Below are 26,674 nucleotides of genomic sequence, written 5' to 3' on the forward strand. Positions count from 1 at the left end.
AACACCCACAAATACTCATCTCTATTTATGCACGCACAACGTATAAACGTCTTGAGAGATTATGGGGCTGCTTGGTACCTTGCTACTCCTTGTCTAACCTTGCTCAGGAACGATTTGATGTTTGATTGACACGCAAGTAGGGGTGAAAGTGGTGAGGATAATTTCTGCATCTGACCCTATCCAAATCCGAATTTTGTGGATACGGAGAAGAGTTTCTTATATTCATGTGGATATGGATAATCCGAATCCAATTATATGCAGATGCAGGGTAGGATATGGTATAGCAAAATCCGATAAATATGGATTATCCGATAATTGAACGCGGATTATCCGATGCTTATAATAGGATGTCCGACTAATCTATCAAGTTTAACACGGTACAAATCGATTCTAAGATCTATACGTAATTTTTATAGCTTATAAGGTACGAGGTATCATCTTATTCTGTGGTTGGCTCATTCAACGCACTAGAATATATTGCATGCATGTGCAATTGTCAACCGTAGCCAATAGTCTGTGTAGAGCTACACGTAAGCCGACTCCGCACTATTTCTGACATCCGACTCCGCACTACTTCTGACATCCGACTCCGCACTACTTCTGACATCCGATGAACTGGTGATGATGTGGAGAGGACCGTGGATTATGGAATGCCGACCGTGTTTCTTTTGATTTGATGGCCTTTTTCCTGTTGACTGAAGTGCAGAAAGGCTTACGTGCAACTATGCGAGTTTGCAGGAACAGAGGATTAGTCGGCGCGAGATAGAAAGTGTGCAATCGGGGGGAACAACTCTGAAACAGTGGCTCGGCAACCAGGTGCGGCGGCTTTGTTTGAGCCCAGCAGACGAACGTGCCAAGTGCAGGAGGCCGTTTGGATAAAATGAGAAAAACATATAAATAAGAAAACAGATGGACACATAAAGATTTTGCGTTTCCTAAGAGGTTGGCCTCGAGTTAGAAATCCCACGGAACAAGTTGTTCCGGAATTGTATTGGGATCCGAGAGGCTTAATGATTTCTTCCAAATAGCTCCGTGGAAATTTTCTTATGGGCATGTAATCCTACAAAGTTTCTTCAATTTTCCATAGTTCCATAGGATCGTTTTCTCTTCATTTTTCATATGATGAAACGGTGCACGCAACTAGGTAGGCCTGCCACTGGAAGGGTGTGAGCAAACCCACTTTTTATTCACACCCAAATCAAAATAATTATGTAGGCAAACTCACTTTTAATTCACACCCATATCCAAATAATTATTATCTGTCCTTACCCTCCACAATCCTACCCATATCCAATGGATAATTAATTCTGTACTACATATATATACATATCCAATTGATTAATTGTACCCTCCCTCCCCATTTCTAATGGCTTTATAATTTTCTACCCGTACCCTTCCCAATTAAAGTGGGTGTGAATTTGGGGAGAGGGTATGAATACCCAGTGGTAGGCCTACAACTAAGACCAGTCTCAGTGTAGGGTTTCATCGCACAACTACCGAGAGTGCCATGTCTGCTTTTCAATTGAATGAAACTGTCACTCTCAATGCATAGTTTCATTGCACAGTTTCACAGGTAGCCTAAATTATTTAATTTTTGCGTGCCTTATGATAAAATGTGTCATGCCATGAAATAATAACATGCTCAGTGCAAGTTTTATTGGATTTCATGGGACTTGGTAACTGTGTCAAGTGGATTTCGTAGGATGAAACTTCCCTCTCCTCTCTCCTCATATCATGGGATGAAACTTCCCTCTCTTCTCTCCTTATAAATTCTCTTCTCTCCTTATAAATAAATAGCCTGTCAAGTTAGCAGTTTTGCTGATGTGACGTGAGCACGAAACTTCAGCGGAGACTGGCCTAAGAGTCTAAGACACTGACCACGAGACGAGAGTCGTACTACATTTTATCACTTGCTTGTTCGGAGCACCAGGTTATATTATAATTTTTTATGCATTCAGCACCATGGTTTGCTTTCCTACTCCCTTTTTAGGGATTTTAGTAGTATTCGTACTTATTTTTAAGGATCATTTTTTCTTCCTTTTTTGAGGTGAACTCTTTTCACTATTTTTTAGGAGAATATTTTATCTTCTTAATTTATGTTAGCCGAATGTTTTCTCTTCTTTCTTGGATAAAATTTACTTTAATTTTAGGATTTCTTTTCTCTTTCTAGGGGGTGTGTGTGTGAGTGTGTGTCAAGCCACTGGCCCAGTAGAACCAATTGCAACTTGGTTTGTGGCTGGCCGTGGCCGGGCTTCCATAATGGGCTTGGGTCGCATGGAACCGTCACTGTTGAAATCTAGCCCAAATTACCGGAGCACGTTCCCAGAACACTGACAACGACGGCCCACAAGATTAGCCCCACCTGTCAGTTACACTAGCAAAGCCCTCCCATTGACATCACCCCACATCGGCTCGACACCGTCCCCAACCTCTCCGTCCCGCGCCGCCGCCGCCGCCGCCCGCCACGGTGCTCGTCATCTCGCCGGCGGTTGCAGAGGACCCGTCGCGTGCTCGGCCATGGCGTCTCTACCGCCTGCCCTCGAGATCCTAGGTACCCTCCTCCCCCACCCCGTCTGTCTCCTCGCCGCGTTTTCCCCGTATTATCTTGTGTTTGCGCACCGCTCGTCTGACGGAATGCTCCAACCCCGCAGTGCGCGAGCCCGACGGCTTCACGCTGTGGTCCGGCCCGCCCTACCCGCCGGGAACCACCAGCCCAACGCATAGGATCCCCAAGACGGCGTGCAGCGCCACCTCCTTCTCTGCCGACGGTGCCCGCCTCCTCGCGACGGTGGCCTCAGCCTCGGCCACTGTTTACGACTGCCGCACGCTCGCCGTCGTCAGGCGCTTCGAGCTCCCGGGCCTCCTCGCCGCCGCGCTGTCGCCGACGGGGGCGTATCTGCAGACCTTCCAGAAGTCGTCCTCGCCGCAGGAGAAGAATGTCACGGTCTGGCACGTCGACACCGCCGTCGCTCTCTACCAACACTACCAGAAAAGCATGTCTAAGGCCACCTGGTTCGTGTTACTTGAGCCCTGGTGGTACTTATAAATTATGCCGCACGAACTTTGATGCTTGATTTTGCTTGTGAAGCCATGTCAAATAAACACATAATTAAATTAAGTTAAATTAAACACATAGTGATCTGTACAGATGTTGATATGTAGCAGCTGCTTGCTACCATGATAGGTGCTTTCTTGTTAACTACATTCTGCACATTTGCTCTTGCAATCCTTTGTTAGCATCATTGTTGTGATATGTTAGCTGCGTATCAACTCTTGAGCTGTTGTAAATAATCTATCGCCGGTTGTTCTTATCAAATCGATGGCGTTTCTTTGGAACACTGGTAAAAAGAACCAGATTTTCACTGAATTGAAGACGATAGAAATATCTCCTAGCATCCAATCCAACCCTTAGTAATTTCATTGGGTACTGACTAGTCTTTTTTATCCTGGTTCCTGTATTTGACATGCTAACATACCTCTTGGTATTTATATCAATTCTTCATTAGCTGCACATGAGATAGGGGAAAAACCTCAACTGGAGATGGGTAAGCTTGAGGTGCATTTTTCTATGATGCATGACATGCTGGTTGCACTCACAGGCCAATGATCCAGTTTTCTGCGGATGAGTCAGTCGGTTGCCGGATGATGCCTAATGAGATACAGTTCTTTGATCCAAAAGATTTCACAAAAGGGGTTTTGAGTAGGATAAGAATGCCTGGCATAGCTGCAATGCAGCTAGCAACTGCTCCAGGATCTCATGTTGCTGGATTTGTCCCAGAGGCTAAGGTCCGAGTTGTTACGTTTTTATTTAGGTAATTAGACTGTTTCCGCATACTAGTTTCGCAAGCTCACAGATATTTCTCTCTTTGATTTCATGTAGGGTGTTCCAGCCAGTGTTCAGATATTTTCTTGCAACAAGGATGCACAAAATCAAGCTGTTGCTCGCAGGAGCTTTTTTCGGTGTTCCACTGTTCAATTACACTGGAACAAGGGGTCTACTGGACTACTTGTTCTTGCTCAGGCTGATGTAGATAAAACCAACCAGAGTTACTATGGTGAAACTAAGTTGAACTACTTGACAACTGACAGGGCCTTTGAAGGAATCGTTCCTCTTAGTAAGTTCTTGCTTAGGTTGTGACAAGATTTTTCCTTTAATTTCTGGTCTCTGACCCTACTGTGTATTGGCAGAAAAGGATGGGCCAGTGCATGATGTGCAGTGGTCTTCTTCGGGCTCTGAATTTGCGGTGGTTTACGGATGTATCCATGCATTTACTGTGTTTTTATGCAATGTAGAATTTCAGTGTAATGTTTAACCTTTTCTGTTCCCTTTGTCCTTTTTAAGTGCTCCTTAACTTCATCTCAGTTATGCCGGCCAAGGCAACAATATTCAACAAAAAGTGCAACCCTCTTCTTGAGCTTGGTGAAGGACCTTACAATACCATAAGATGGAACCCCAAAGGACGATGTATCCTAAGAATAATTTGACCAGTCAGTGTTGCTGTGTGTTCTAGTTTGATAATGGGTGTGGGTATATTTAGTCTTATCTAGTATGAAAGTTGGGCTAAGCCATATACATTTTACAAAACCTCGTGCTTCATTGACATCCTTGACCTCATTGTCTCTACCAGTTATCGTGTTAGCAGGATTTGGTAATTTGCCTGGTGATATGGTATATTTCTACACTAAACAGATTTTTTAAGCATTAACCTTCACTCTGAAAATTTCAGATTTACTTTGAATGAGGAAATAAGTCCCTTATCATCTTCGTAACCTGTAATTTGGTAGAGAAGAAACTACAAAAGCAAAAACAAACATGCTTGTCTGTAAGCTATCTAGTTGCATTGTAACTCATTGGGTATTTGATTATTTTCTGCCCAGGCATTCTGGGATTATTCAGAAAAGAAATTGGTTGCGAAAACAAAGGCAGAATGTTCTGTTACAAGTGAATGGTCCCCTGATGGTCGTCACTTTATGACTGCTACAACAGCTCCAAGACTCCAAATAGACAATGGGTACATTTACTGCATCTCTGGCATCTAATGGAAACAGTTTAGCACCTTTACTGAATGAGACTCCTGTTGCAGGATAAAAATATTTGACCACAATGGATCTTTGCAGTTTAAGAAGATGTTTGAAAGGCTGTATCAGGTATCTCAGCATAACCGTGTAGTTGTTACGCTTTCTAGTTTCTTTGATTTTGGTCCAACACTGTCGTAGCAAAACGTTGAACTGCCACACATTCATGATCATTATTTTTAACCAATTAGGCTGATTGGAAGCCTGAAGCACCTGAAAGATTTGGGGACATTGCTGACCTGACAACATCTTTGAGCAGCTTAAGGATTGAAGAAACAAAGAAGCAAGGTTCTGGTATTCTCTCAGCTTCCTTGTTAGTATGTTCTGATCAATTTGATATCTGATCTTGACTTATTTTACAGCTTCAGCACAAGGTTCCAAATCGGCACAAACATCAAGCAAGGCCCCTGTTAGTACAGCGTCAAAACCTACAGCATACCGTCCACCTCATGCAAAAGGTTCTGCAGAAGTTCAGAATAAGGTATATCTGTATATGTATCTGCGAGAGAATATTATAGTATTTCAAATTTGTTGGGCTTGTGATCACAGAACTTGCAGACCCATTTCTTGTTTGCACCACTGAGCTGACCCAACCTTAATTACCTTGCTCACTTCTGCTTCTGTATACTCGTATACAAGCACACTGCCATGCTTTCAAATTGGTTTCTGCCAGGCTTGGTGGGATTCAAACATTTGGTCTATTGCCATGTAATTCCTTGTCGCCACAGTGCCAACAGATATAATTAAGGAATGAGTATCATACCTAATAAATCTAGTAATGGACATCCATGCAGAAACCTGCAACTGGTTTCCACTTAAAAATTTTATTATTTGTGTTCAGTTAATATCCTTTTTTTTCATTTTGCACCACTTTGCAATGCTACCAGTCATTGTTCATGCTGTTGTGAAAAAAAAAATCATTGTCCAACATTATAAATTGACTCATTACTTTTTTTTTGGCAGCTTTTTGGCGGACTTGCTCCTGCAGGGTCAGTTTCTTCAAGTCGCATTTACTCTGTTCTTATGTTGTTGTTTACCCCTAAAAATAACCCACTGGCCTTGATATGATGGAACAGGGGAGAGATGAGCAAGAATGCGTTGAGAAACAAGAAGCGCAGAGAGAAACAGAAGGAGAAAAAGGCTGCTGAAGCGTCGGGCTCTCCTGCTGATGAAAGCTGATCTGCTGATTCTGTTCCGAGAATTTTCAGCCACCGAGCGTGACTCATACAGTGAACAAATAATTTCTTTCAATCTGCTGAAACGGCTGTTTGTCTCGTGTATGTATTCATGTTTACACTATCTATGAAACTGATCATAGTTTGTCACAAACTCTGGCGAATTTTGAACCATATCGGATAGTAGTGAGGCTATCTGGTTAACGTTCTCATTCTTTTGTTCGGGGGATGATATAGTTTGAAGAGCACAATTTATGATTATTGCTTTGGAAATGTCGCTGCTGGTTAAAAACTTGGGCTTCACGGGCAAGGTAATGATAGTTTTATACGAATGTCCAGTAATAGTATACATGTCATGGTCAATGGCACGGCAAACGTTATCAGAAAAATATGACATAATACCACCTTGCTAGCTTCAGCTTATCAGCCACCGATAATACCACCTTGCTAGCTGCTAGCTTCAGCTTATCAGCCACCGAACAGTATTTTTCTTTCGCAACAAATCAGCCGTTTCAGCTTTTCAGCCGACTTATAATATCGATAATCCATCAAATTGCCCATACGAAGGGTCAAGGCACAAGGAGATGTGGTCGATCAGATGCACAAGAAGCTATCACCAACTTCTGATTTGCATATTATGGTATCAAATAAGCAGTCTCATCAACTACAAAATTTCCAAGAACTGACTAAGCTTCCCGTCATACTTAACAAATCAGAGACAACATCCGCGTCAAAGAACCAAAAAACTCATTGCTCCAGGTGACAAGGACATCTAACAACTCGTCGAAACAGCCATGCAACCAAGTATTTGCCCACCCCTATTCTGCATTCTGCAATGGGTCAAAAAACAAAGGTGCTGGAACACCCGAGTTAAGATTCCTGGGCATGTGGACGCCAGTTTCCCCTGCAAAGCTCCTCCATAAGATGGACGAACTTTTGCGGCTGTTGCCACCATGTTGGTTTTGAAGCAGCTGGTCTGTCGTATGGGTCCTCTTCTGAGTCTTCCTTCTGCATGAACCTCTCAGAGAAGTTGTGCCATTTTTGCATCGCACGCTTCAGTCGGGCAGTCCTCTTACCAGTGACGAGATATCTGGTGTAGTCCCTGGCAAGACGGTAAAGCTCCTCCCCTCTGATTATATGGATGTACTGCACCATAAGAAAAATACAGTGTGATTTAATGGGCATCCTGGATAATTTATGTTTATAATCAGGACCTGACAACCACAAATGCGTATATTTGAGTTTTGTAACATCTGATTATACATAAAATTGTAAGGTAATTCATGTCAGAAAAGGGGGCTATAACCATTTTGTACTCAAAGAATCACATGCACAAGCAAGAAATCATAAAAGCATGAAGCCGATGGATCCTATTCATAAGCAAGATTATTTCGGCAGCCCATCATGTCCAGTACTAACTTATCAAATGAGTCTTTCCAGGAATGGCAGGAGGAAGAAAAGAATAAAATTACCACAAGTATGAAAGAAACAGTGGCTAAGATAACTTGGACTATTTCGTCCAATGTTTCTTTGAACGATTCATCTTCTGGGCCACCAGAACCACCACTGCCTCCACGTCGATTTCCATTCCCTCCACCTCCACCTGACGCTTGTTCTCTCAGCTTAGCCATCTGCTCTTTCAGCAAGTCTTGTATGGGGCGAGGCTTTTTTGCATCAGCCATAGCTTTCTTCAAAGATTCCATTAAAGGCTGCAACAAAGCAACATACAAGTTCACCAACCTGTTCAGAAAAGTAAGTGCACACTGTTGACAGAAACCAAATGTATGAAAATGCAGGTTTCCGGGACAGAAACCTTCCTACATGTTTTGGTTTCTTGACCAAGCCAGCTGTACCCCAATGTTCACGTTGATCTGTGTTTGAATTCAATACCATTCCCTTACATAGAATGCATGGTCTAACTTCTGTAATAGTGTTGTAGTAAAAAAGCAGTTTCCAGATTCGCCTAGGCAAAGTTCCATTGAATATGATTTGCATCAGATGGACTTCATAATTTAAGTGATCGAGAGTTCCAACATCGAATATCAGTATCAGTACATAGCACAATCAAGCAAACAGAATTTTCATTAAGTCAACCTAGCAGATTACAACTTATAATAAACAGCAAAAATATTCTACCTAAAGGAGTACGAAAATATTCTAATGCGAGACAAGAGCAAGTTTGTTTCGATCCACCAAATACATCATAATGTAGTTCAATTTATCAAATATCTAAGCGCACAGTATGGCCATATGTCACATGCAAATAAAATTATTAAAAAGAAGTAATCCAGCCAAATCTTAGCAATGTTTTCTTTAGATCAGCAATGTGGAGTGAATTACTGGCGTCCATAATTTTATTTTCTCGAACACGCAGGAGAACTGCCTATCATTTTATCAAAACATGAAAATGGTTGCAGCACAAAAACGCCCAAATGACAAAAAGATAAAAAAAAATGACCACAAGCACCCACCAAAAACTATGACACCAACAAAACATCATCCCTGTTCAAATTGATAAACCTACCAAAAAAATGGGCTTGAACAAAGTGCATGGCCAAAATTTCGGTAATTGGCAAGCAAAGCCACTATAAGACCACTATCATATGTCATATCGAACAGCCCTTGAATCATATCATAAAAGCGACACAGCTACATATCTTTGCATGATAAGAAATATCAAGCATAAAAGGAAAGTCATAGAAGCTACTTACGTCATCAGCACTGTCAGGGTTTCCCTTTCCACTTAAGGCGCAAACAGGAGTAAGCCTTTTCTGGCTAGCAGCAATGAGAACTAGTCTTGGGTACACTTTCTGTTGCAGCTTGCGAAATCCAAGAGCATGTGAACATATGGGATACTGACTGGTGCTCCCAAGACCTGCTATAGGCCTGTTCACAATGAGCCCACAATGAGGCTTGCAAGTTGTAGTTTGGAAGTAGCTCATTCTTTCCTGCTTCTTGAATAGTTAAATTAACAAGAGCCAAACCTGTAGGTTCGCATCAAGTGCAATAACTTGTTAAATTAGGCTAATAAAAATGCAAATGCCTCAAAAGGAGCAAATTACCAATTATTATTAAATAAGATAACAGCACAATCTAATGCATATTTTTACAATCTAATAATCTCAAATGTCATCGGGCATATAATAAAATTTTAAAAAAAACTCCAACCAGTTAGTCAAGATTAAGATCATTTTCCTACTTAAAAAAATCAGGCAATGATTATCTCTTTCAGTTATACAATTAACGAAGTGCATGACCCTATTTGGTTCTCTACCTCCTCAAGTGCATATTTTTACAATCTAATAAGCTCAAATGTCATCAGGCGTATAATAAGATTTTAGAAAAAACTCCAACCAGTTAGTCAAGATTAAGACCATTTTCCTACTTTAAAAAATAAGGCAATGATTATCTCTTTCAGTTATACAATTAACGAAGTGCATGACCCTATTTGGTTCTCTACCTCCTCAAGATGGAAAAAAATTGCATTCATGGTGCATCACAAAATAGAACTTTTCTGGGCATCCGTCAGTAAGCCAACCAATGACAAGATTCAATTCGATGTCTCCAGCCTTCGAAGAAACAGTATGAACTTTCATCCTTGATGCTCATGCGCAAGCACAACCACTACCAGACATTGTATGAGGGAACCTGTTCTGTATAATAAACCTGAGTACCCTAAGACATCTTGACTGCCACTCAACCAAAAGCTGGAGACAATGTACGCAACCTAAATTATACTTGAAGGAAATCCACACGACTAATCTAAATAAAATAAAAAATTTCAACAGAGGAAGCATCACGAGTAATTCTAAATTAGTTGCCAAATGCACATTGCTACGCGAGTATAAAAAAAGATACCAACCATCTTATGTTCCAAATAGGAATGACATTAGTAGAAAGTGGGCATCTGCAAAGCGGATAGCGGTAAACTTAGCAATATGCCTAAAACAAGCAAAGCAGACAGAATATGCCTAAAACAATCTACACCTGCCTTGGTCTTATGACCTACCGATCCACTGAGATCAATCTTGCCCAAGGCAATTTTGGCTGGTTCATTCATTTTTAGATATTGGCAACTAACAAAATTTAGCATGTCCAAGCCAATTTTGGCTGGTTCATTCATTTCTAGTCACAATTTTTGCCGGGAAGTGTTTTTCCCCCTTAATTTGCCAGGGTGTTGGTAAGGCACTTCATTCTCTTGTCTCAACTTGATCATGGGCTGCTGAGCGCAAATAAAACACAGCTTTCACATATATAAGTACAGTACATCAACACAACACATACTTAAGCCATGGAGTGCTCTCTCCTAATGTCGAAATTTCCCTCCATCTTATCATGAATCACAATTAAGAGAGACAAAAAAGAACTCAAACACAGCGAATATCGATAACATAGGAAGAAGAGAAAATTCTCTCATTCGGGCTGAACCAAAAACAACCTAACCAATCTGCAAAAGATTTTACCATACACGGTGACAATCAAACAAATCTTCTTCGCTCCAATTTGGTCGTGACCAATTTCGTATGGCTGTGTGGGCAACCAAGGAAGCCCAACCCAACAACCAAATCGAATCGACCAACTGCGGGAAAGAATGGAAGATTTCGATTTGGTAGCTCGCGCAGTCGAAACACCCATCTCTCACCTAGAATCGAACGAAGCAAGAAAGCGAGTTAGGGTTCCATACCAACAAGAGGAATCAGTCCCAAGCGCCGATTACTCTCTGCACCAATCCGATTCCAGAAGAGGAGACGCGGAGGGGAACGAGGAGGAAGACGAGCGGAGGCGGAGGATTCCTTCCTCCTCCGAGGTGGCTCGCCTCCTGGCGTGGCGGATGGATGACGTCGCAATGCTTGCTCCAGTCTGGGCTCCTCATATCCGCGTCTACGGGGAAGATAGAAATCTACTGTATCGCACAGCCCGGCAAGAAACGGCCCATTAGCTGTTGCATGAAGCCCAATCGTCTGCTATCACGGAAGGTCAGCCACTAGGCGATCATGGTTTTAAAAGATCTAAATCAACATTTCAACACACCGGGAAGACAGAAGTCTACTGTAATTAAGGGTGAATATCCTCTAATTTAACTTAGCAAATTTAAAAATTCGATCCATAATAATATATGATTTTAAACTTAAAAATAAAATTATGGCTGAATTAGATCACGAAGGAGGTATAAAAGTCATGATCCATTACCATCTTTATCTACGATCGAAGCATATATAAACTACGTAGTATCAAAAGACAAGCGCCTTGCTGCCGGGGTCGACGACGAGCTGCTGGCAGAACTGCAGGTAATACCATACCCGACGCGGATGCGGATGGCGGCGGGGTTCTTGCCGTCGCACACTAGCACGCGCCATTGACGGCGCCGAGCCCTCGGCCGGACTTCCGGAGATGACGGCCTCGTGCACGTAGCTCATCCAGTACCAGAGCGCAGCACCCTGGAACGCGACCACAGCGCCGGGGTCGTGCAGCCTGTCGAATGAAGCCGATGCTCCGCGCCCACCGGCCCGTAGTTGTAGTTCCACGAGACCTGTAGCGGGCCGCACCCGTAGTAGCCCTGCCCCGGCTGCAGTAGGCCTATTCGCTTCAGCTTATTCAGCCGCCTTATCAGCTACCAAATAGTATTTTTCTCTCACAACAAATCAGTCATTTCAGCTTTTCACCTAGTTCTTGTCGGACCCGTTGATCTCGTTGGCGTGGCAGAACTCTGCAAGCTCGTTTTGATTTTTTTACAAAATTTTCACTTCAAAAGCTCGTGAGATTGTAGCTCCATGCCTCTGTCAGATTTCCCCGACGTGCAGACGTGCCGTCAAAACAAATCCAAACGTCGTCGTCGTCGTCTCAAAAGCTGTGACGAGCACCAATTGAACTCGGACAATTACGATAAGCCAAGATGCACCGTGCACGGCGTGTTACGGCACAAGTTCAGAGCAGTAAACGATCAAGCCTTGAGGGGGGGCTCAGCAGACACCCGGCCGACGACCCCGGGGCTCCCGGCGGCGGGCGGAGAAGTACGCATGGTGCAGGAGAAATAGGAGACCTGCTGCTGCTCTGACCGATTCAATTCCACCGCGGCGTGCGCCGAAACGACAGCTCACAGCTGGCAGAGAGGCAGCAGACTCCGACCCCTGACGTCAACTTGTCGGTGCCTGTCGTGTCAAATGACATCGACGGGTCCGGCCGTGCGCATGCTGTGCAAAGATACGAGTTGAAATTTCCAGCCCACCAAAATCCATCTCAACCTTATCTTTTTCTTCTTCACCTTCTTCCTCAACCCTCCTATTTGATGATGGTCCACTGAAAAAATGTTAAATAAAAAATATTATCCAACCAGTATTTTTTTCAAAAAGTTGAAGCAATATTTCTTTGGAAAAAAAGTTGAACCAATATTTCTTCGGAAAAAAAAAGTTGAACCAACGTTTCTTCAAAAAAGTTGAACTAATGTTTATTCGAAAAAAGTTGAGCCAACATTTCTCTAGAAAAAGTTGAATCCAACATTTTTCGAAAAAAAGTTGCACCAACATTTTTTAAAAAAAAAAGTTGAATCCAACCTTCTTCTCTGACTCTCGCCGTTAAAAAAAAAAGTTGAATCCAACCTTCTTCTCTGACGACCGGCGAGGCGGTGCAGGTAGGGAAGGAAGTAAAGGGAGCTAGGGTTTAAGTTTAATGTAGATTTGATGAATCTCATTACTTGCACGAATTGTAAACACTAGAAGGCTCTATCTTCCGGAAGATGGATAGGTTTCCGGAATCGAACGACTGGAGCTGGTTGGGCCTCTTTTTCGTCAACCGTGATGGGGTTGACTTTGACTCGGTGGGCGTACCCCATCGTCTTTTCTCCTTTGACCCGTAGAAACTATTGTCGACGCACAGAGAGAACTACTTGCACGAGCAGTCAAGCACTCTCTTCAACGTTTTCCAGAAGTGACGGCTTGAACAAGCACCTCTGGGTAGTTCTTGTCCTCAAATTGCACAAAACAAACAGCTTCAACGACACCGACACCCCCTACTCGGGCCTTGTTTAGTTCTCAAATTGGAAGTGGTAAAGTTTACATTTTGCCATAAATGCGCAACTGTAGCATTTCGTTTGTATTTGTGAATTATTGTCCAAACATTGACTAATTAGGCTCAAAAGATTCATCTCGCAAAGTACAACAAAACTGTGCAATTAGTTTTTGATTTCGTCTACATTTAGTACTCCATGTATGTACCGTAAGTTTGATGTGATAGGAAATCTTCTTTTTGCGCAGTGCCAAAGTTAGGAAAAATGGGGACTAAACAAGGCGTTGATGGCAACCAAAATGCAGCGGTGTTTGACCTTCTCAGCGGGTGATACAGGGATGACACTTAGCAGTGTTTGGATACTAGGTGCTAAACTTTAGCAGTATCACATCAGATGTTCGGATGCTAATTAGGAGGACTAAACATGAGCTAATTATAAAACAAATTGCAGAACCCCTATGCTATTTCGCGAGATGAATCTATTAAGTCTAATTAATCCATCATTAGCAAATGGTTACTGCAGCACTACATTGTCAAATCATGGACTAATTAGGCTTAATAGATTCGTCTCGCGAATTAGACTCCATCTGTGCAATTAGTTTTGTAATTAGCCTATGTTTAATACTCCTAATTAGCATCAAACATCCGATGTGACATGTGCTAAACTTTAGCATAGGGTATCAAACACCACCTTAGTGCGGTGATTGTCCAACTTTTTTCTCTCTTTCTCACTCTCTCTATCTGTGTGTGTTGGGGTGGGGTGGGGGCACCGGCCCTCACTCAAAAGGAGAGACGTCAGCCTGTCGGGCTTACGGTGAACCTTGCGAAAGAGAGAATGGAGGACCCTTTCCGGACCTGGATCTGGTTGCAGGCGCGCCACTGAAAACGAACGTGACAGCTGAGCAGCAGGCACGGAAATTGCTTTGAGTTTCTTCATTTCTCCACGATCATTACGCCAAGCCGCATAGAAAAGGGGCTGCGCAGGACCGACGCACATCTACAGCGTACCGTTCTTCTCTAGCGTGCTGGGAGAGTGACACGATGAAAGCTCGTGTTCTTAATAAAGGAAAAAAAAAAAGGAAATCTTCGCGTAGCGCAGTCAGCTATCATGCCCTATCTACCAACAATGAGGCAGCGGCGGCGTTCTTCCAAGTTCAACCCCACACAGGTCGACGCGGTTCACTCTTCACTTGACACCAATTCCGCAACGTGCGGGTGCCGACTTGGTTGGCCTCGACGCCCCGTTTCCCATATCAAAATGTGAAGAGAATCGCTCTGGCCTGTTGTTGACTTGGCCCTCGTTGGGTTTGGACACGATCGCACGGGTCAAAGACGACCCAATAATCTGATCCATGCATCATCCTCTCCAATCCATCTCTATAAAACCCGGCCCCAACCCACCTTGTAACTCACCATCAGTCCATCACTCACCAACTCAACCAGTCGTCGCTCCGTCCACACGGCCATGGCAGCTAAGCTCGCGGCGGCGGCGCTGCTCCTGGTCGTCCTGGCCGTCGCTGCAGCCACGCCGGCGTCGGCGCAGAAGTGCGGGTGCGCCACGGGGCTTTGCTGCAGCCGGTTCGGGTTCTGCGGCACGGGCAATGACTACTGCGGCACGGGGTGCCAGTCGGGCCCCTGCAACATGCCGGCCACCAACAACGTGTCCGTGGCCAGCATCGTCACGCCGGCCTTCTTCGACGCCCTCCTCGCGCAGGCCGCCGCCGGCTGCGAGGCCAAGGGGTTCTACACCCGCGACGCCTTCCTCGCCGCCGCCGGCTACTACCCGTCGTTCGGCCGCACCGGCACCGCCGACGACTCCAGGCGCGAGATCGCCGCCTTCTTCGGCAACGCCAACCACGAGACCATCAGGTTCTGCTACGTCAACGAGATCGACGGGCCGAGCAAGAACTACTGCGACGCGGGCAACGCGGAGTGGCCGTGCCAGGCAGGGAAGGGGTACTACGGGCGGGGCCCGCTGCAGATCTCGTGGAACTACAACTACGGGCCGGCGGGGCAGAGCATCGGCTTCGACGGGCTCGGCGACCCCGACGCGGTGGCGCGCAGCGCCGTCGTCGCGTTCCGGGCGGCGCTCTGGTACTGGATGAACAACGTGCACGAGCCCCTACTCGCCTCCGGCGGAGGGTTCGGCGCCACCATCCGGGCCATCAACGGCGCGCTCGAGTGCGGCGGCAAGAACCCCACCGCCGTCAACAGCCGCGTCGGCTACTACAAGCAGTTCTGCCAGGACTTCGGCGTCGACCCGGGGAGCAACCTCACCTGCTGATTCGGCTGGATGGGTGGATGTTTCGATTTGGTGGTGTGAAATGTCATGTGCGTGGTGTGAGGCGTGAACAAGCTAGGCATGCATAGCGTGCGCCGTTCTGATTCATAATATTCGGAAAAATAATTTTGGTTTGCACGAGCTGTTCACATCATGGCAATCTTAATCCGACCGCACAACTGGAAATCTTCCTGCGCAGCTGAAAAAGGAGGGCAATTGCCTTGTGGTGAAAGTGAAACCCCGAACAGACTCGTTTAGTTTTTTTTTTATAAAAAAAACAGACTCGTTTGAAAAAGGAAAACAAAAAAAATAGAGAGGGGTGCTCAGCTGAAAGAAAGCCTGAAACCCACGCGTAGTTTGTTGGACTGGCCCAATTAATCGACCGCTAATACTTGGGCTCTTATCCTTTCGGCGGCAAGGATCGGGAAGCCCAACGGGCTTTCACCACACGGTGTTTGGAGCTTGGAGCCGTCTGGCCTGCCCCCCCGCCCCGTGCGTGCGCCGGCGCCGCCCCCACCGCGGCAGGCAAACCTGGCCGTGACGGCGGCCGGTCGGCTCGCGTGAGCCCCCCCCCCCCCCCCCCCCCCCCCCCAGCTGCTGGCTCCAGCTCCTTCGACCCGACACGGCCGCCACCTACGCTCTCCGGAGTCCCGGGCTACCGGCCGCCTAGCTCCGCGACCTGCCGCCCGCGTCACCGAGCGCCCGCTATCAGCGGCAGCTAGTCCTCCTCCCTCCGCGCGCTATCTCGAGCGTTGGTGATGGAGTTCACTTTCGAGGATGCAGAGGAACTTTGCTCGCTAGTTTCGAGTCAGGAATCCCTCGTCGACAAGAAGCGGAGGTCGGTGCGGTTTCTCCTTCCGGGGCACCTCCCATCAATTGTTGCCGTGGAATGCAATTTTCGTTTTCCCACCCTTTGTGTAAGATTCTGGGCCTCTTAATTTGCAGGTGGCTGGAGTCGATGATCCTCAAGCCGGGTGGTTGCAGCAGTCGTGTGAAGCGACCGAAGTTTTTGGACGAGGCGTAAGTGTGCGCCGACCTTTGGGGACGAGAGTAGTGTTCTATTTGAGGCCTTTTCTTGGTCCCTTGATTATGTTCTCTGAGCGTAGCGTGTTATTGCTCCAGCTGAACTGAAGATTTTTGATAGTACAGTGAGTTTTGATTTAGCTGATACAGGGCTAAGACCGATTTGGGTGGTATGTTAGCTCAAGCGTGTTTTTGTGTCTGATGAATCATCGTGTTTCTTGTTTCTTAAGCACTCGTTGCATTGCGGATGCCCAAGAAATGCTACATACTTCTGAAAAAAGTGAATGATTTTGCTAAATGGTAACAGCTGGGGTGATGGCCTCTATCTTGCTCTGAAATGTTTCCATACAAAATTCTGTTTCCCTAATTTCCGTTCTCCAAAAATAAAACAATGATTACTGTGTACGTAGTGGCTATAAAAAGTCTGATTGCTAACTTTCTCTGCTTATACAGGTACTTGCCTGAGTCATATATCAGGAGTGGAGAAGTAAGTGTTTGGTACTTCAGCAATAACTATATATATATACCTTAAAAAGTTTCTTTTACTATTCTTGCTAACATCAACGCACGGCTCATGTACTATGTATTCATTTGGTTTCACCCCTTAAGTCCATTAGCTGGATACCCACTTATTTAAATCCTTGTAATATGTGAAGTAATCAATATTCCATATATTCGTGCATAAATTTTACTCAACAAGTTTGGTGTGTACTCAAAGGAGTAATTTTGATGAATATATATTGCTTAAAACTTACGGAAGAGCATATTCTAGTGTCCTGTTAAGAACTTACATACATGGTACTCTCGTACTCTGTACGGTTCATCACCATGTTCTGAACACGGTTCCATTTAATTGCATTACTCTAGGATATTTTTTAGGGTTATTATTGTTATAGAAATTTTCCTTACTTTGCAATGAACCTACAATCATTTTGAGAAACCATTTATCGCTTTCCCGTTTCGCCAGTTAATGTAACAGCGATTTCTGTTGCATCATTTCAGTTCATATCATAAATGTGAACTTAGTGGGAACCAATTTCTTTTCAGATATCTTGCGAGAAAGTGAGAGCTAGCATGGAAAAAAGTTTGAGTTCGGAGTCCAATGGCTATACCCATCACATAGTTCAGGATGGTCTCCGGCTTTTTGACTTACAGAAAAAGGAAAATGAACCGTTTGGTCCAGAATATCTGGGTATTATTCAGAGCACAATAAGCAAACTAACCTATGAAACACTTCAATCAGTGGCTTGCATTGTCACCCGTAACAAGTTCAGTTTTGACAAGACTAGGCTGGCAATGGAAAAGATTGTAGAATCTCACCTTCCAAGTTACTTGGCAAAATTGGATCACAAAGAGTTATTCTATATTTTTAGAAATCCATGCAGCTATCGATCTGGTTCTGTGAGGCTTGTCACACCTGTTTCACCGCAACTTTTGTCAGCTATCCATCATGCTTTGGATGGACTTGATGAAATGCCCATGCAACCTCTTGTTGCAATGAATAGGAAGATTAGAGAAAAATCATGTACCCCAAAATTTGGGTTTGTTGCTCGCTCTTCCAATAGAGGGCATATTATCGAAATAGTGAGGAAAAGATGCAACAAGATTCTAACAGAGCTTGAAGAAGGTAATTACCTGCCAAAGAATTTAGCAAAGGCAATGTCAGTAGCGAACCTATATAAGAAGCAAAAGTTGAGAAGTGTGGATATTTCACAATCAGAGTTCTTCCCCTTTACAAAAGAAACGATATCATTGCAGAATGATATCCTGAATGCTCTTTGGTCACTTCCAAAACTCAGACATGACAAGCGAAAATTGTTGCGCCCCATCCTGGATCAAGATTCTAAAGTTGAAAGGACACATTTAAAAGCAGCCTTGAGGAACTACTTGACAGATTGTTTGTTTGAATGTGATGAAGGTAGTTTACCAGATGAGGCCCTCCAAGCCATAGCCTTTATAAATCGGACTTGTGGACACCAGCAAGTTGTGTTAACAGAAAAGAGGAAGGAGGTCGAGGTAGATGCTGTCTTGAACTTAAGCAGTCATCTCCAAGCTTTAGCACATTGTTGTGTAGAAGAATGTTCATGTGGTGAAGAGTTGATTAGCTTAGGGAATGATAGCTGCAATGAGGATAATGATTTCATACTTTCTGGGACCAATTACTTCAATTTAAGCTCCGTGCAGCAGCCGATGCAAGAGCCTTGTTGTTCCAGTAATATAGGCACTGATCTTGTGAGAGAGTGTTGTTGGAGCGAAACTGTCGGAGATATGCATAATGTCTCTGGAGCTGAGGATTCTGGTCCCAAATCAGAAGAGATGCTTAGTAAACCATGTCTAAGAACTGAAGATTCTGGAGGCATTGGGCATTATAGTGGCAATGAAGCTGCTGGCAGTGGGATGGGGCCCTATGCAGAGAAGTCTGTTAATGTTAGCCACTTGAAAGAGTCAAGATGTTCAGAGATTAATGGGATCTGCGATGAAACATCAATAGTGGCCCATAAGCTTATTGGGCAGATTTTAGATAAATGGTTGCTCGTGAATGAAGTGGATGAACCCTCTAGAAGCCATCTTGGAAGTGGATTGGTTTCTCAAAGTCCCCAAGGTACATTGCGAACCATTATCAAACCTTTCTGGTTTTATCATGTGGGTTTATGTGTTGTAGGTTGTAGTCCCTCTGTAAACTGATGGGTTTCTTGTTGCCTTTGCTAGATGATGATAAAGAGCCTGTGAATTCGACAGAGAATCTAGAAGGTGACATTTTTACTCATGCTGTGGAACGTGTGTTGCCTAATTTGCCAAAAAGGTTTGGTCTATCCTTTGCCTTTATCCCTCTTCTGCGCAATCACGTTCTATGATTTTAATACCTTGCATTCGTGCAGTTGCATAGACAAAGTCAAGAGGCTAATGAGCTGAGCTAGCAAGCACCGTGAGAACGACCTGCAATGGCACAAATGGCCCCCATAATTTTTCAATTTTGTTTAGAAAACGTGATCAGGCCTGTAAGTTCTGTGATTAGTAGGCACTTGTTTCATGTGCCTAGTAGTACTTTCCATTTGTGGCAAGCTTTTGGGCATCCAGAATGCTACCAGGAGGATTTCCGTTACCTGTACAAGTTATTCCTGCAACGGAAATTTTGTACCCGGTCATCGGAAATATGAATGTGAGGCAAAGTTCAAGCAATGGCAGTCCATGTAACCAATTCGGCTACATACACTACTCGATATAACCCGCGATTTAATGATTGAAATGAAATCACCTAGATGATAGGCTCATCAATGCATCAGCTGTATGAAAAATGCTTCCCCATTTTTATGCCTGGGTGCAACTAGGTATTTCAATCTAATCATCACCACGATTTAGTTTACTCGGAAGCACGCACGTGGTCGCAGTAACTAGTAATCTAACATATTTAAAACTGGGAGTTTGAATTCTCCCCTTCAGAAATTAGAACAGCCTTGACCAGAATATAAATTTATATACCACAGGCACTGCAACTTCTACAGTGGTACTGTAGTTGTTACAAGTCCCACCTCAGAAATCACCTGCGTTGAATAACTGACAGATTTGGCGAGGGGCTTAGCATAATTTGAGTGCGCACCAAAACATGACAACACAATCTGTTTACATGATAATAGCACATTGATTATGTCAGATCCTATCCCTTGGTTATAATGCAATGCATATGAAGAGTTGATGCCTTCCAGTCACGGGGTAGTCACCTAAACCCTCTCTTGAATTCCCCAGCAGGAACACCGAGGGTAGGGTAAACCCTAAACTTCGACAAGGTTTCTTGCATCTAGTACCGATCTCGACGTTCGTGACGCCTGCAAAGAGATGCAAAAAAAAGTCAGATGCATTTGCCAAAAACACGAGTTATATAAATTTCTTTTCCCACATGAAACTGCAGTGCATAACCTAGTGATGCAATTTTACTTATCTAGGTATCTTACATAGTGACCCTAGTAAAGTAAACCACTGAAGTTGTAATATTCATCTGGGAGTTCCAATTTTACATGCTAACTAGAGTAGAAGCAATCTAGTATTGTTTAAACGCAAGCAATGTTACCACACTAAATAGAGAATTAAAATAGCAGCCATCTTTTGTTCCAATTTTACATCCTAACTAGAGTAGAAGCAAACATACCCATATCGATCATAATCCCTAGAACTTCCCCTTGGGGAACGTGAACGTGACCTGCGGTGGCTCCTTGAATCATAACTACGAGATCGACCAGATTCTCTCTCTCTTTCCCTGTCATGATAGCGATCGTGGCTTCTTCTGCGGTCATAATCCCTGTCACGGCTGCTGCTGCGGTCTCCTCTGCGGTGATCCCTGCTTGAAGCCCTCTCACGTTCCCCACTCCTCTCCCTGGACCTGGTGTTTCAGTTTATTAGGTCAAGTTCTTAAGACTATAAGCACTATCATTAATAGACATACTAAGTTGATACCAATGAGGCTTTAAAAGGAGATGAAAAATTATCACCTTCTGTCATACTCAGGTCGGTCTAACTTCCGCTTTTTGTTCTTTTCTTCCTGCACATATAAAAGGAACAGAAGCAAGATCCTGTCACGCTTTCACATAAAAACCACCAAGTACTAATAAAACTGATCGAATTCAGTAAAGTTAGCGAAATCCGACTAAGCCTCACTCAGAAGATCACATGATATACAACTAACCTGCAGTTCAGATAATCTCTCACGTATGAGCATATAACCCATATGAAGTTTCCCTCCAAAATGATCTGCCAGACGGCGGTCACTGTTTGGCAGGAGAGAAGTTAGCTATGCTGGCAACTGTAAATAATGTTATCATGTATAGCAGAAGTTTCTGATAATTATTAAAACCTTAGAAACTAGTCCGCATGATAAGAATACATATATAATAAAAACGCACATTCTTTAGCTGCAAAAGTAATCCTCGTAAAAGTGGGCCCAAAAGCCTGCTGGTGAAAAGGAGGTACACGTGTCTGTCAAAAGCTGAAGGACTGGAAACCCCAAACTATACATGGTCCTAGTAGAACAAATCTGTCGAGAGGCTAAATAAGAATTTATACCTGTCATATACGCTCAAGAATGCTCCACATATGTCACATAGGCGCAACTTTTGGTCAGTCTAAACAAAAATAAAAAATGGAAATCATTAACAGTGAGACAAAATAACAACGCCAAGAATATGCAAAACATAATTTAACATGCAAAAGATCTTAATCAGGTAAACCGTAAACAATACTATACTACCCAAAAAAAACTCCTATCATATACATGAAAGGGATTCTGAACAACTTTTTTTCCCCTCCAGGAGAGCTGTGCATCATTATATTAATAGGAGAAGAAAAGTGTCATACAAGGACCCCCTCCCTCTTCTCAGTTCTCACACCACACCCTCCAGAGTTTATATGGATTCAGAACAGAACTAAAATAGAAATGACTTTTTTTAGCAAGGAAAGTTCACACCAAACTTACAATCTGGACATGAGCTGTCATTTTTGAAGAGTCTGGAACAGACTGTGGCCGGGCACTCAGCTGGTTAGAAATGACAAGAAAAATCCCAGTCAGCTGATAGAATTCCAACAAAAAGTTAAATATTAAAAGAAAACACCAACCTTCTTCAGCGCTTCTGCCTCATCCAACAATTTTTGAGCTTCATCAATCATTCCACTCTCACCTGTTTAACATAAAATTAAGATATCACTAGTACCTCATCATATACTCAAGGAGATGAAGGGAGGATAGCCAAATGTCAATGACCAGAGATTTGCATTTTGACGCTAAGGGAGAAAACTATTGGGAATTAAAGAACAAAAGGCAAATACCTAGTTCTTCTGCCTTTTTCAGTTTCTCATTTATCATTTCTTGTGTCCGCGCATCTGGAGCAGCAGGGGGGACAGGTGTAGTTGTTTGAGTGGCATTTTGAATAGAATTTATTAAAGAGGCACGATCTTTGTTGAAAGCCTCGAGTAACATCTTTGCCTGAAATAATATAACCAGCAACAAAACCCAGATAAAAATGTAAACTTTAAATAGTAAAGAATCAGTACCAAAACAAGAGTCTGGTAAGAAATTCAGGTATCTGAAAATACCTGCTCTTCGGCCCTCTGTTCTTTTAGCTTGTCAAGTTCTTCAGTGGCCCGAATTTTTCCCTCTGTGTTACCCTCAAGATCTATAGTACACATGGTTATATGTAGTGAATGTTAGCAAAGTATGAATACACATAAATGCAGATCATACACCAAGGTAAAGAATTTAGCATGATATTATTTATAGTTCAAGAATGTCTGAAGGTTTGGGTAGGTGGGATGGGTGGGTGGGGTTCAAATAATTTGCTTCAACACAAAAGGAACGCCAAGAGTAACCTAAATAATAATAGCAGAACAAGAAAAATATTCCTAAACAAGGACAGGTTCATTTCATTCCATTGAAATAGTTTAGTCCACTATTACCTCTATAGGCACAATCACAAGAAAATTACTAGATGAGTCAATAGAGAAGGTCAAAGCATTTAAGGAAGCTTGATAGTTCATATAAAACTTCCATACCTCCAGTGTTGAGAAGACAGTGCATGTCCTAAGGATCTTTCTAAATACATTTTATGTTATTTTGTATATACTTTATTGTCAAATGAGGTTAAGCAAAAAGTAAATTTTCAGCAGTGCAGGAATGCATCAAAACAAGTGGTTAATTAGGTTATTGCCGTACATAGTTTATGACCAAATATGCAAAACACTAAAAGAAACAAATCATGGATGCCAGAACACAACATAATTTCCTGTTACCGAACAATTGTCACGTGAAAAATATAAAAATAGACAAGGCTAACTCAGGGAAAAGAAGAAAAAACATGCTACTATCAACCTGTCCTCATAAACATGCCAACAAGAAGCATACAACAGAGCCAATGCAAAATCATATGCATCGGTACACATCTCTACTTGATTACAGTTGAAGCTATGATGAAACCTATAAGAAAGCACAAGGGTATTGGCCAAACTTACCAAAAGCATCGATATCCTTCATCTTCTGCCTAATTTGTTTGGATAACTCCATTACTTCTTTAGTCTGCATTTGCAGGCACACATATATTTCAACTGAACAATCAAAATTAATAGATGGGGACAAAAGTGAAATAAGAATGTACCTGTGTAACCTCAGTGACAGATATAGCAATGGCTGCCTTAGCATCGTCCTCCTCCAAGCGCTTAAGGGCTCTCTGAATCTTCCTTTCACACTCAACAATAAGTCGTTCAATTGTTTCTTCCAATTCACGGTCATAGTTATCTGTACCCTTGGCTTTGGCTTCCTCATATCTAATACCACACTAAGGAAGACATAGAACAGAGTAATGGCACCCAATTATGGACACACAGCTAACAAACAAATGGTAATAGGGGACAATCTATGTATGCAAAATGACGATAATTAAAAGAAGACTTGGGCATGCCTTAGGAAAAATAGAAACTTCAGTGCTGGGCCGGGCCTCAGGGAATGCATCAAAACAACCCTGAGAAGCCAAGTCACTAATATTTGATTATTTGTTCACATTGTTGAGTAACAGGACTCTTGATTCCGAATCATCCATAAAGCAATTGGTATGCCCAAATCATCGCAAATATGAAGCTACTCCGACACAATGCTCTTAGTAAAGTATAATAAATACCAAAAGATTTTATGCTTTATCTCAATCATCATGAAAGTCACAAAGATCCAAACAATCTTGCAGTAGCATCGCATCACATGTACAGCCACTCAGGCGACATTGCAAACTTACATCAAACCCATTAGACATGTCCAATTCACTTCACCATCACCTCAGACATACCAATCAAGTACTCTAAGCAATTAGGCAGACAAAAAAAAAAAAGGGATGAACCGACATTTAATATTCTGAATCGCTAGGCGCTGAGTCTTCACACACCAAATGTCACTTGAAAACTAACCTCCACAAACTATAAATAAATAAAATAAAGTAACTCTGGACTTGGAAGGATACTCTTTGCGCAGTTGCAGCGAGTGCAGCTTCGGGCACGGCCCCATGTCCATCTTCTGCAAACACAACCATAAAAAAGAAATCATCACCAAGACCCAGGAACCGCGCGAGAACACGGATCGAGTCGAACGTTCCAGATCAGCGCGGGAATGGAATCGAGCCGGCATGGGGGGAGTGAGGGAAACCAGGGCACTCACGGTGAGCTGGAAGAGGTCGTGGGGGCAGAGGCCGGCGAGGTAGAGGCGGCAGACGTCGCGGTCGTAGAACTTGCGGCTGACCTCCCGCACGTCGCCGTTGCGGTTGGCGCCCATGAGCTGGTCGAGCTGCTTCCGGATGGCGTCCATGGCGCCGCGGCGCGGGGCGGGGCTCCCGTCCCCTAACCTAGGGTTTTCGCTTGCGAGGGGGGCGAGACGAGACGGCGGCGGCGAGGGAAGGGATCGTTTGGAGATAGGGAATTGGGAGAGGAGGGAGACGAGATGGTTGTTTTTTTTTTTTTTTTGAAACGAGATGAGATGGTTGGGTTGGAAACTTGGAACGTACTGGATGCCGCTAGAGAGTGAGTAGTTACAGAAAATTTTGGCCGGCCAATGGCCAAATAGGAGTATCTTTTAAGGGGTAACCAGATTATAATAAAAGAAATTAAAGGACCAATAGACTATTGCTTCCCCAGAAGAAATTCTACGAAGCATAATAAATCTCGTTATTATTTACACTTAGCTGTTGATATCCTGAGGATCGAGTTTTTCCTCATCCTCATCAAGTAATGACCTCTGGGCCTTTGCAAGTTTCATGTAATGATCCAGAGTCCAAACACACGTGAAAGTTTCAATTATAATTCCCATGGGCCGACACCTCTGGGCCTTTGGCCCATTCTCTGAAGCAGAGAGAGAAGAGTAACGAAAGATCGGGAAGAAGAGTCGGAGCCGGGTCGAAATACGAGAGGGAGAGTCTCCGCGACCGCGACGCAAATCGGGTCCGACACTTGGACGACTATATAATTCCGCCTCCTTCCTGTATGCTATGCTTGGCTAAATGATTCCTCTTTTGATTTAACATAAATTTCTGGCAGTGGCATTATGGGTTTCGTGGGCACATGTGACTATGTTTATAGTTTCTCCAGGTTCTGTTGGTCCTAGTGCAGTAACCATAATAATAAGCTATGGCCTACGTCTGATGGCCTGATATTCATATAAAAATTCCGCGCTTCATCTAAAATTTAATGTTGGCACCCATTCTGAAATGTGATGTATGTGATTTTGTTCTTTTTTCTTGCAAAATAGCGTTGCATTAGTTGTGCCTATGACATAACATCATCAGCAATGGTAATCAGAACACAGATTTAGCGGCCTTGTTTTGGTTGTACCTATCATCATCAGCAATGATCATCAGAACACAGATTTTAGCTGCCTGCATATTTGAATCCTAGATACAGGATCGAAGCACAATGCTCCATGCTGCCATTCTTTCCTCTTACTTTGGAGTGTTTTTAGATATGATTGGACAAAGAACAACATTGCTTGCTGAATTTTCTGCATTGTTAGGGAATACTGTTCAATCTCAAAGTACGGTTCTTCCATTTTTTTTAACCTTCTACTTGCTTGGTAGGAAGAAATTAATTTTCTAAAAGTTTAAGAAGAAAGGCTTAGAAGGGGAATTAGTGAGGGGCGGTCAGTGATGTTCAGCAGCTATTATTGTCACCGACAATAATATGGCATTCACCAGCTATATAATATTGCATTCTTTCAATTTGGATTAGGATTATGCTAAACTGTTAAGGTGCGTTATTTCTTCGGAAATAAGAGTAAATTACGTCTACCATACAACAATTGTTAAGTTGCAAATCGTGCAATACGATTCATGAAGTTGTCATAGACGTGTATCTACGATCAACGGCCGGTCAGCTTACTTGCAGACACAGTGGCATTGTGATGTGGTGGCAGGTGGAGGGTTTAGCACGCTGCATCCCCATATTTTGCACATACCCCCTTACCTCTGTCTCGATGCTTCAGGTTCTCTATTGTCGATCATGGCACGCGAAGCGGAGGTGCCTGCAATTGCAGAGTGATCGGTGGCAGGAGAGAAGGAACAGACGAGTGAAGCCTCCTCCACAGAACTAGATGGAACTGCACCGG

The 26,674-nt window shown here is 43.5% G+C and overlaps 5 protein-coding genes across 9 annotated transcripts; 3 read left to right on the forward strand and 2 right to left on the reverse strand.

Moving 5' to 3' along the window:
- Window positions 1-2,389: 2,389 nt before the first annotated feature.
- Window positions 2,390-6,512, forward strand: LOC117860871 (uncharacterized). Of its 2 annotated transcripts, none has more exons than XM_034744281.2 (13): window positions 2,390-2,551; window positions 2,652-3,012; window positions 3,600-3,786; window positions 3,881-4,115; window positions 4,189-4,257; window positions 4,364-4,465; window positions 4,629-4,669; window positions 4,879-5,012; window positions 5,085-5,148; window positions 5,268-5,370; window positions 5,439-5,557; window positions 6,040-6,065; window positions 6,153-6,512. In XM_034744281.2, the coding sequence occupies exons 1-13, from the start codon at window positions 2,518-2,520 to the stop codon at window positions 6,253-6,255; spliced, it is 1,578 nt and encodes a 525-aa protein (XP_034600172.1). In that variant the 5' UTR covers window positions 2,390-2,517; the 3' UTR covers window positions 6,256-6,512. The 2 variants fall into 2 exon arrangements, with proteins under 2 accessions (XP_034600172.1, XP_034600181.1); XM_034744290.2 differs by having other exon boundaries at window positions 5,268-5,364.
- Window positions 6,513-6,850: 338 nt separating this feature from the next.
- Window positions 6,851-11,129, reverse strand: LOC117860883 (uncharacterized). The gene is made up of 4 exons (XM_034744303.2): window positions 10,936-11,129; window positions 8,963-9,235; window positions 7,724-7,960; window positions 6,851-7,397 (listed from the first exon to the last, which is right to left on the reverse strand). The coding sequence occupies exons 2-4, from the start codon at window positions 9,191-9,193 to the stop codon at window positions 7,122-7,124; spliced, it is 744 nt and encodes a 247-aa protein (XP_034600194.1). The 5' UTR covers window positions 9,194-9,235; window positions 10,936-11,129; the 3' UTR covers window positions 6,851-7,121.
- Window positions 11,130-14,650: 3,521 nt separating this feature from the next.
- LOC117860912 (chitinase 6) lies at window positions 14,651-15,672 on the forward strand. The gene has a single exon (XM_034744343.2). It carries the CDS (start codon window positions 14,719-14,721, stop codon window positions 15,535-15,537), a length of 819 nt encoding a protein of 272 aa, XP_034600234.1. The 5' UTR covers window positions 14,651-14,718; the 3' UTR covers window positions 15,538-15,672.
- Window positions 15,673-16,113: 441 nt separating this feature from the next.
- LOC117860890 (uncharacterized) lies at window positions 16,114-19,737 on the forward strand. Of its 2 annotated transcripts, none has more exons than XM_034744315.2 (6): window positions 16,114-16,372; window positions 16,480-16,554; window positions 17,011-17,044; window positions 17,605-19,159; window positions 19,267-19,360; window positions 19,437-19,737. In XM_034744315.2, the coding sequence occupies exons 1-6, from the start codon at window positions 16,293-16,295 to the stop codon at window positions 19,468-19,470; spliced, it is 1,872 nt and encodes a 623-aa protein (XP_034600206.1). In that variant the 5' UTR covers window positions 16,114-16,292; the 3' UTR covers window positions 19,471-19,737. The 2 variants fall into 2 exon arrangements, with proteins under 2 accessions (XP_034600206.1, XP_034600214.1); XM_034744323.2 differs by having other exon boundaries at window positions 16,298-16,372; window positions 16,480-16,857.
- Window positions 19,738-20,012: 275 nt separating this feature from the next.
- On the reverse strand, window positions 20,013-25,046 carry LOC117860903 (U1 snRNP-associated protein usp106). Of its 3 annotated transcripts, XM_034744331.2 has the most exons (13): window positions 24,740-25,044; window positions 24,546-24,598; window positions 23,694-23,862; window positions 23,551-23,614; window positions 22,639-22,718; window positions 22,372-22,528; window positions 22,162-22,223; window positions 22,022-22,081; window positions 21,613-21,671; window positions 21,236-21,317; window positions 21,042-21,091; window positions 20,702-20,932; window positions 20,013-20,381 (listed from the first exon to the last, which is right to left on the reverse strand). In XM_034744331.2, the coding sequence occupies exons 1-13, from the start codon at window positions 24,884-24,886 to the stop codon at window positions 20,354-20,356; spliced, it is 1,242 nt and encodes a 413-aa protein (XP_034600222.1). In that variant the 5' UTR covers window positions 24,887-25,044; the 3' UTR covers window positions 20,013-20,353. The 3 variants fall into 3 exon arrangements, with proteins under 3 accessions (XP_034600222.1, XP_072149982.1, XP_072149979.1); XM_072293881.1 differs by lacking the exons at window positions 20,013-20,381; window positions 20,702-20,932; window positions 21,042-21,091 and adding an exon at window positions 21,453-21,498 and having other exon boundaries at window positions 21,235-21,317; window positions 24,740-25,046; XM_072293878.1 differs by lacking the exons at window positions 20,013-20,381; window positions 20,702-20,932; window positions 21,042-21,091 and adding an exon at window positions 21,453-21,501 and having other exon boundaries at window positions 21,235-21,317; window positions 24,740-25,046.
- Window positions 25,047-26,674: the final 1,628 nt, after the last annotated feature.

The sequence above is a fragment of the Setaria viridis genome, chromosome 1 (assembly GCF_005286985.2).
Source record: "Setaria viridis chromosome 1, Setaria_viridis_v4.0, whole genome shotgun sequence".
Classification (NCBI taxonomy): domain Eukaryota; kingdom Viridiplantae; phylum Streptophyta; class Magnoliopsida; order Poales; family Poaceae; genus Setaria; species Setaria viridis.

Bases quoted from the DNA above. Each gene is read 5' to 3' on its own strand.
- LOC117860871 (XM_034744281.2), top strand. From the start codon at position 2,518: ATGGCGTCTCTACCGCCTGCCCTCGAGATCCTAG. The intron at 3,013-3,599 runs GTTCGTGTTACT...TTGCACTCACAG, and splicing joins AGCATGTCTAAGGCCACCTG to GCCAATGATCCAGTTTTCTG. The intron at 4,116-4,188 runs GTAAGTTCTTGC...GTGTATTGGCAG, and splicing joins TGAAGGAATCGTTCCTCTTA to AAAAGGATGGGCCAGTGCAT.
- LOC117860883 (XM_034744303.2), bottom strand. From the start codon at position 9,193: ATGAGCTACTTCCAAACTACAACTTGCAAGCCTCATTGTGGGCTCATT. The intron at 7,961-8,962 runs GTAAGTAGCTTC...GCTTTGTTGCAG, and splicing joins ACCCTGACAGTGCTGATGAC to CCTTTAATGGAATCTTTGAA. The intron at 7,398-7,723 runs GTAATTTTATTC...CTTATGGTGCAG, and splicing joins CTGTTTCTTTCATACTTGTG to TACATCCATATAATCAGAGG.
- LOC117860912 (XM_034744343.2), top strand. From the start codon at position 14,719: ATGGCAGCTAAGCTCGCGGCGGCGGCGCTGCTCCTGGTCGTCCTGGCC.
- LOC117860890 (XM_034744315.2), top strand. From the start codon at position 16,293: ATGGAGTTCACTTTCGAGGATGCAGAGGAACTTTGCTCGCTAGTTTCG. The intron at 16,373-16,479 runs GTCGGTGCGGTT...CTTAATTTGCAG, and splicing joins CTCGTCGACAAGAAGCGGAG to GTGGCTGGAGTCGATGATCC. The intron at 17,045-17,604 runs GTAAGTGTTTGG...ATTTCTTTTCAG, and splicing joins CATATATCAGGAGTGGAGAA to ATATCTTGCGAGAAAGTGAG.
- LOC117860903 (XM_034744331.2), bottom strand. From the start codon at position 24,886: ATGGACGCCATCCGGAAGCAGCTCGACCAGCTCATGGGCGCCAACCGC. The intron at 22,719-23,550 runs GTAAGTTTGGCC...TGTGTACTATAG, and splicing joins GAAGGATATCGATGCTTTTG to ATCTTGAGGGTAACACAGAG. The intron at 20,382-20,701 runs GTATGTTTGCTT...ATCTCTTTGCAG, and splicing joins AGGGATTATGATCGATATGG to GCGTCACGAACGTCGAGATC.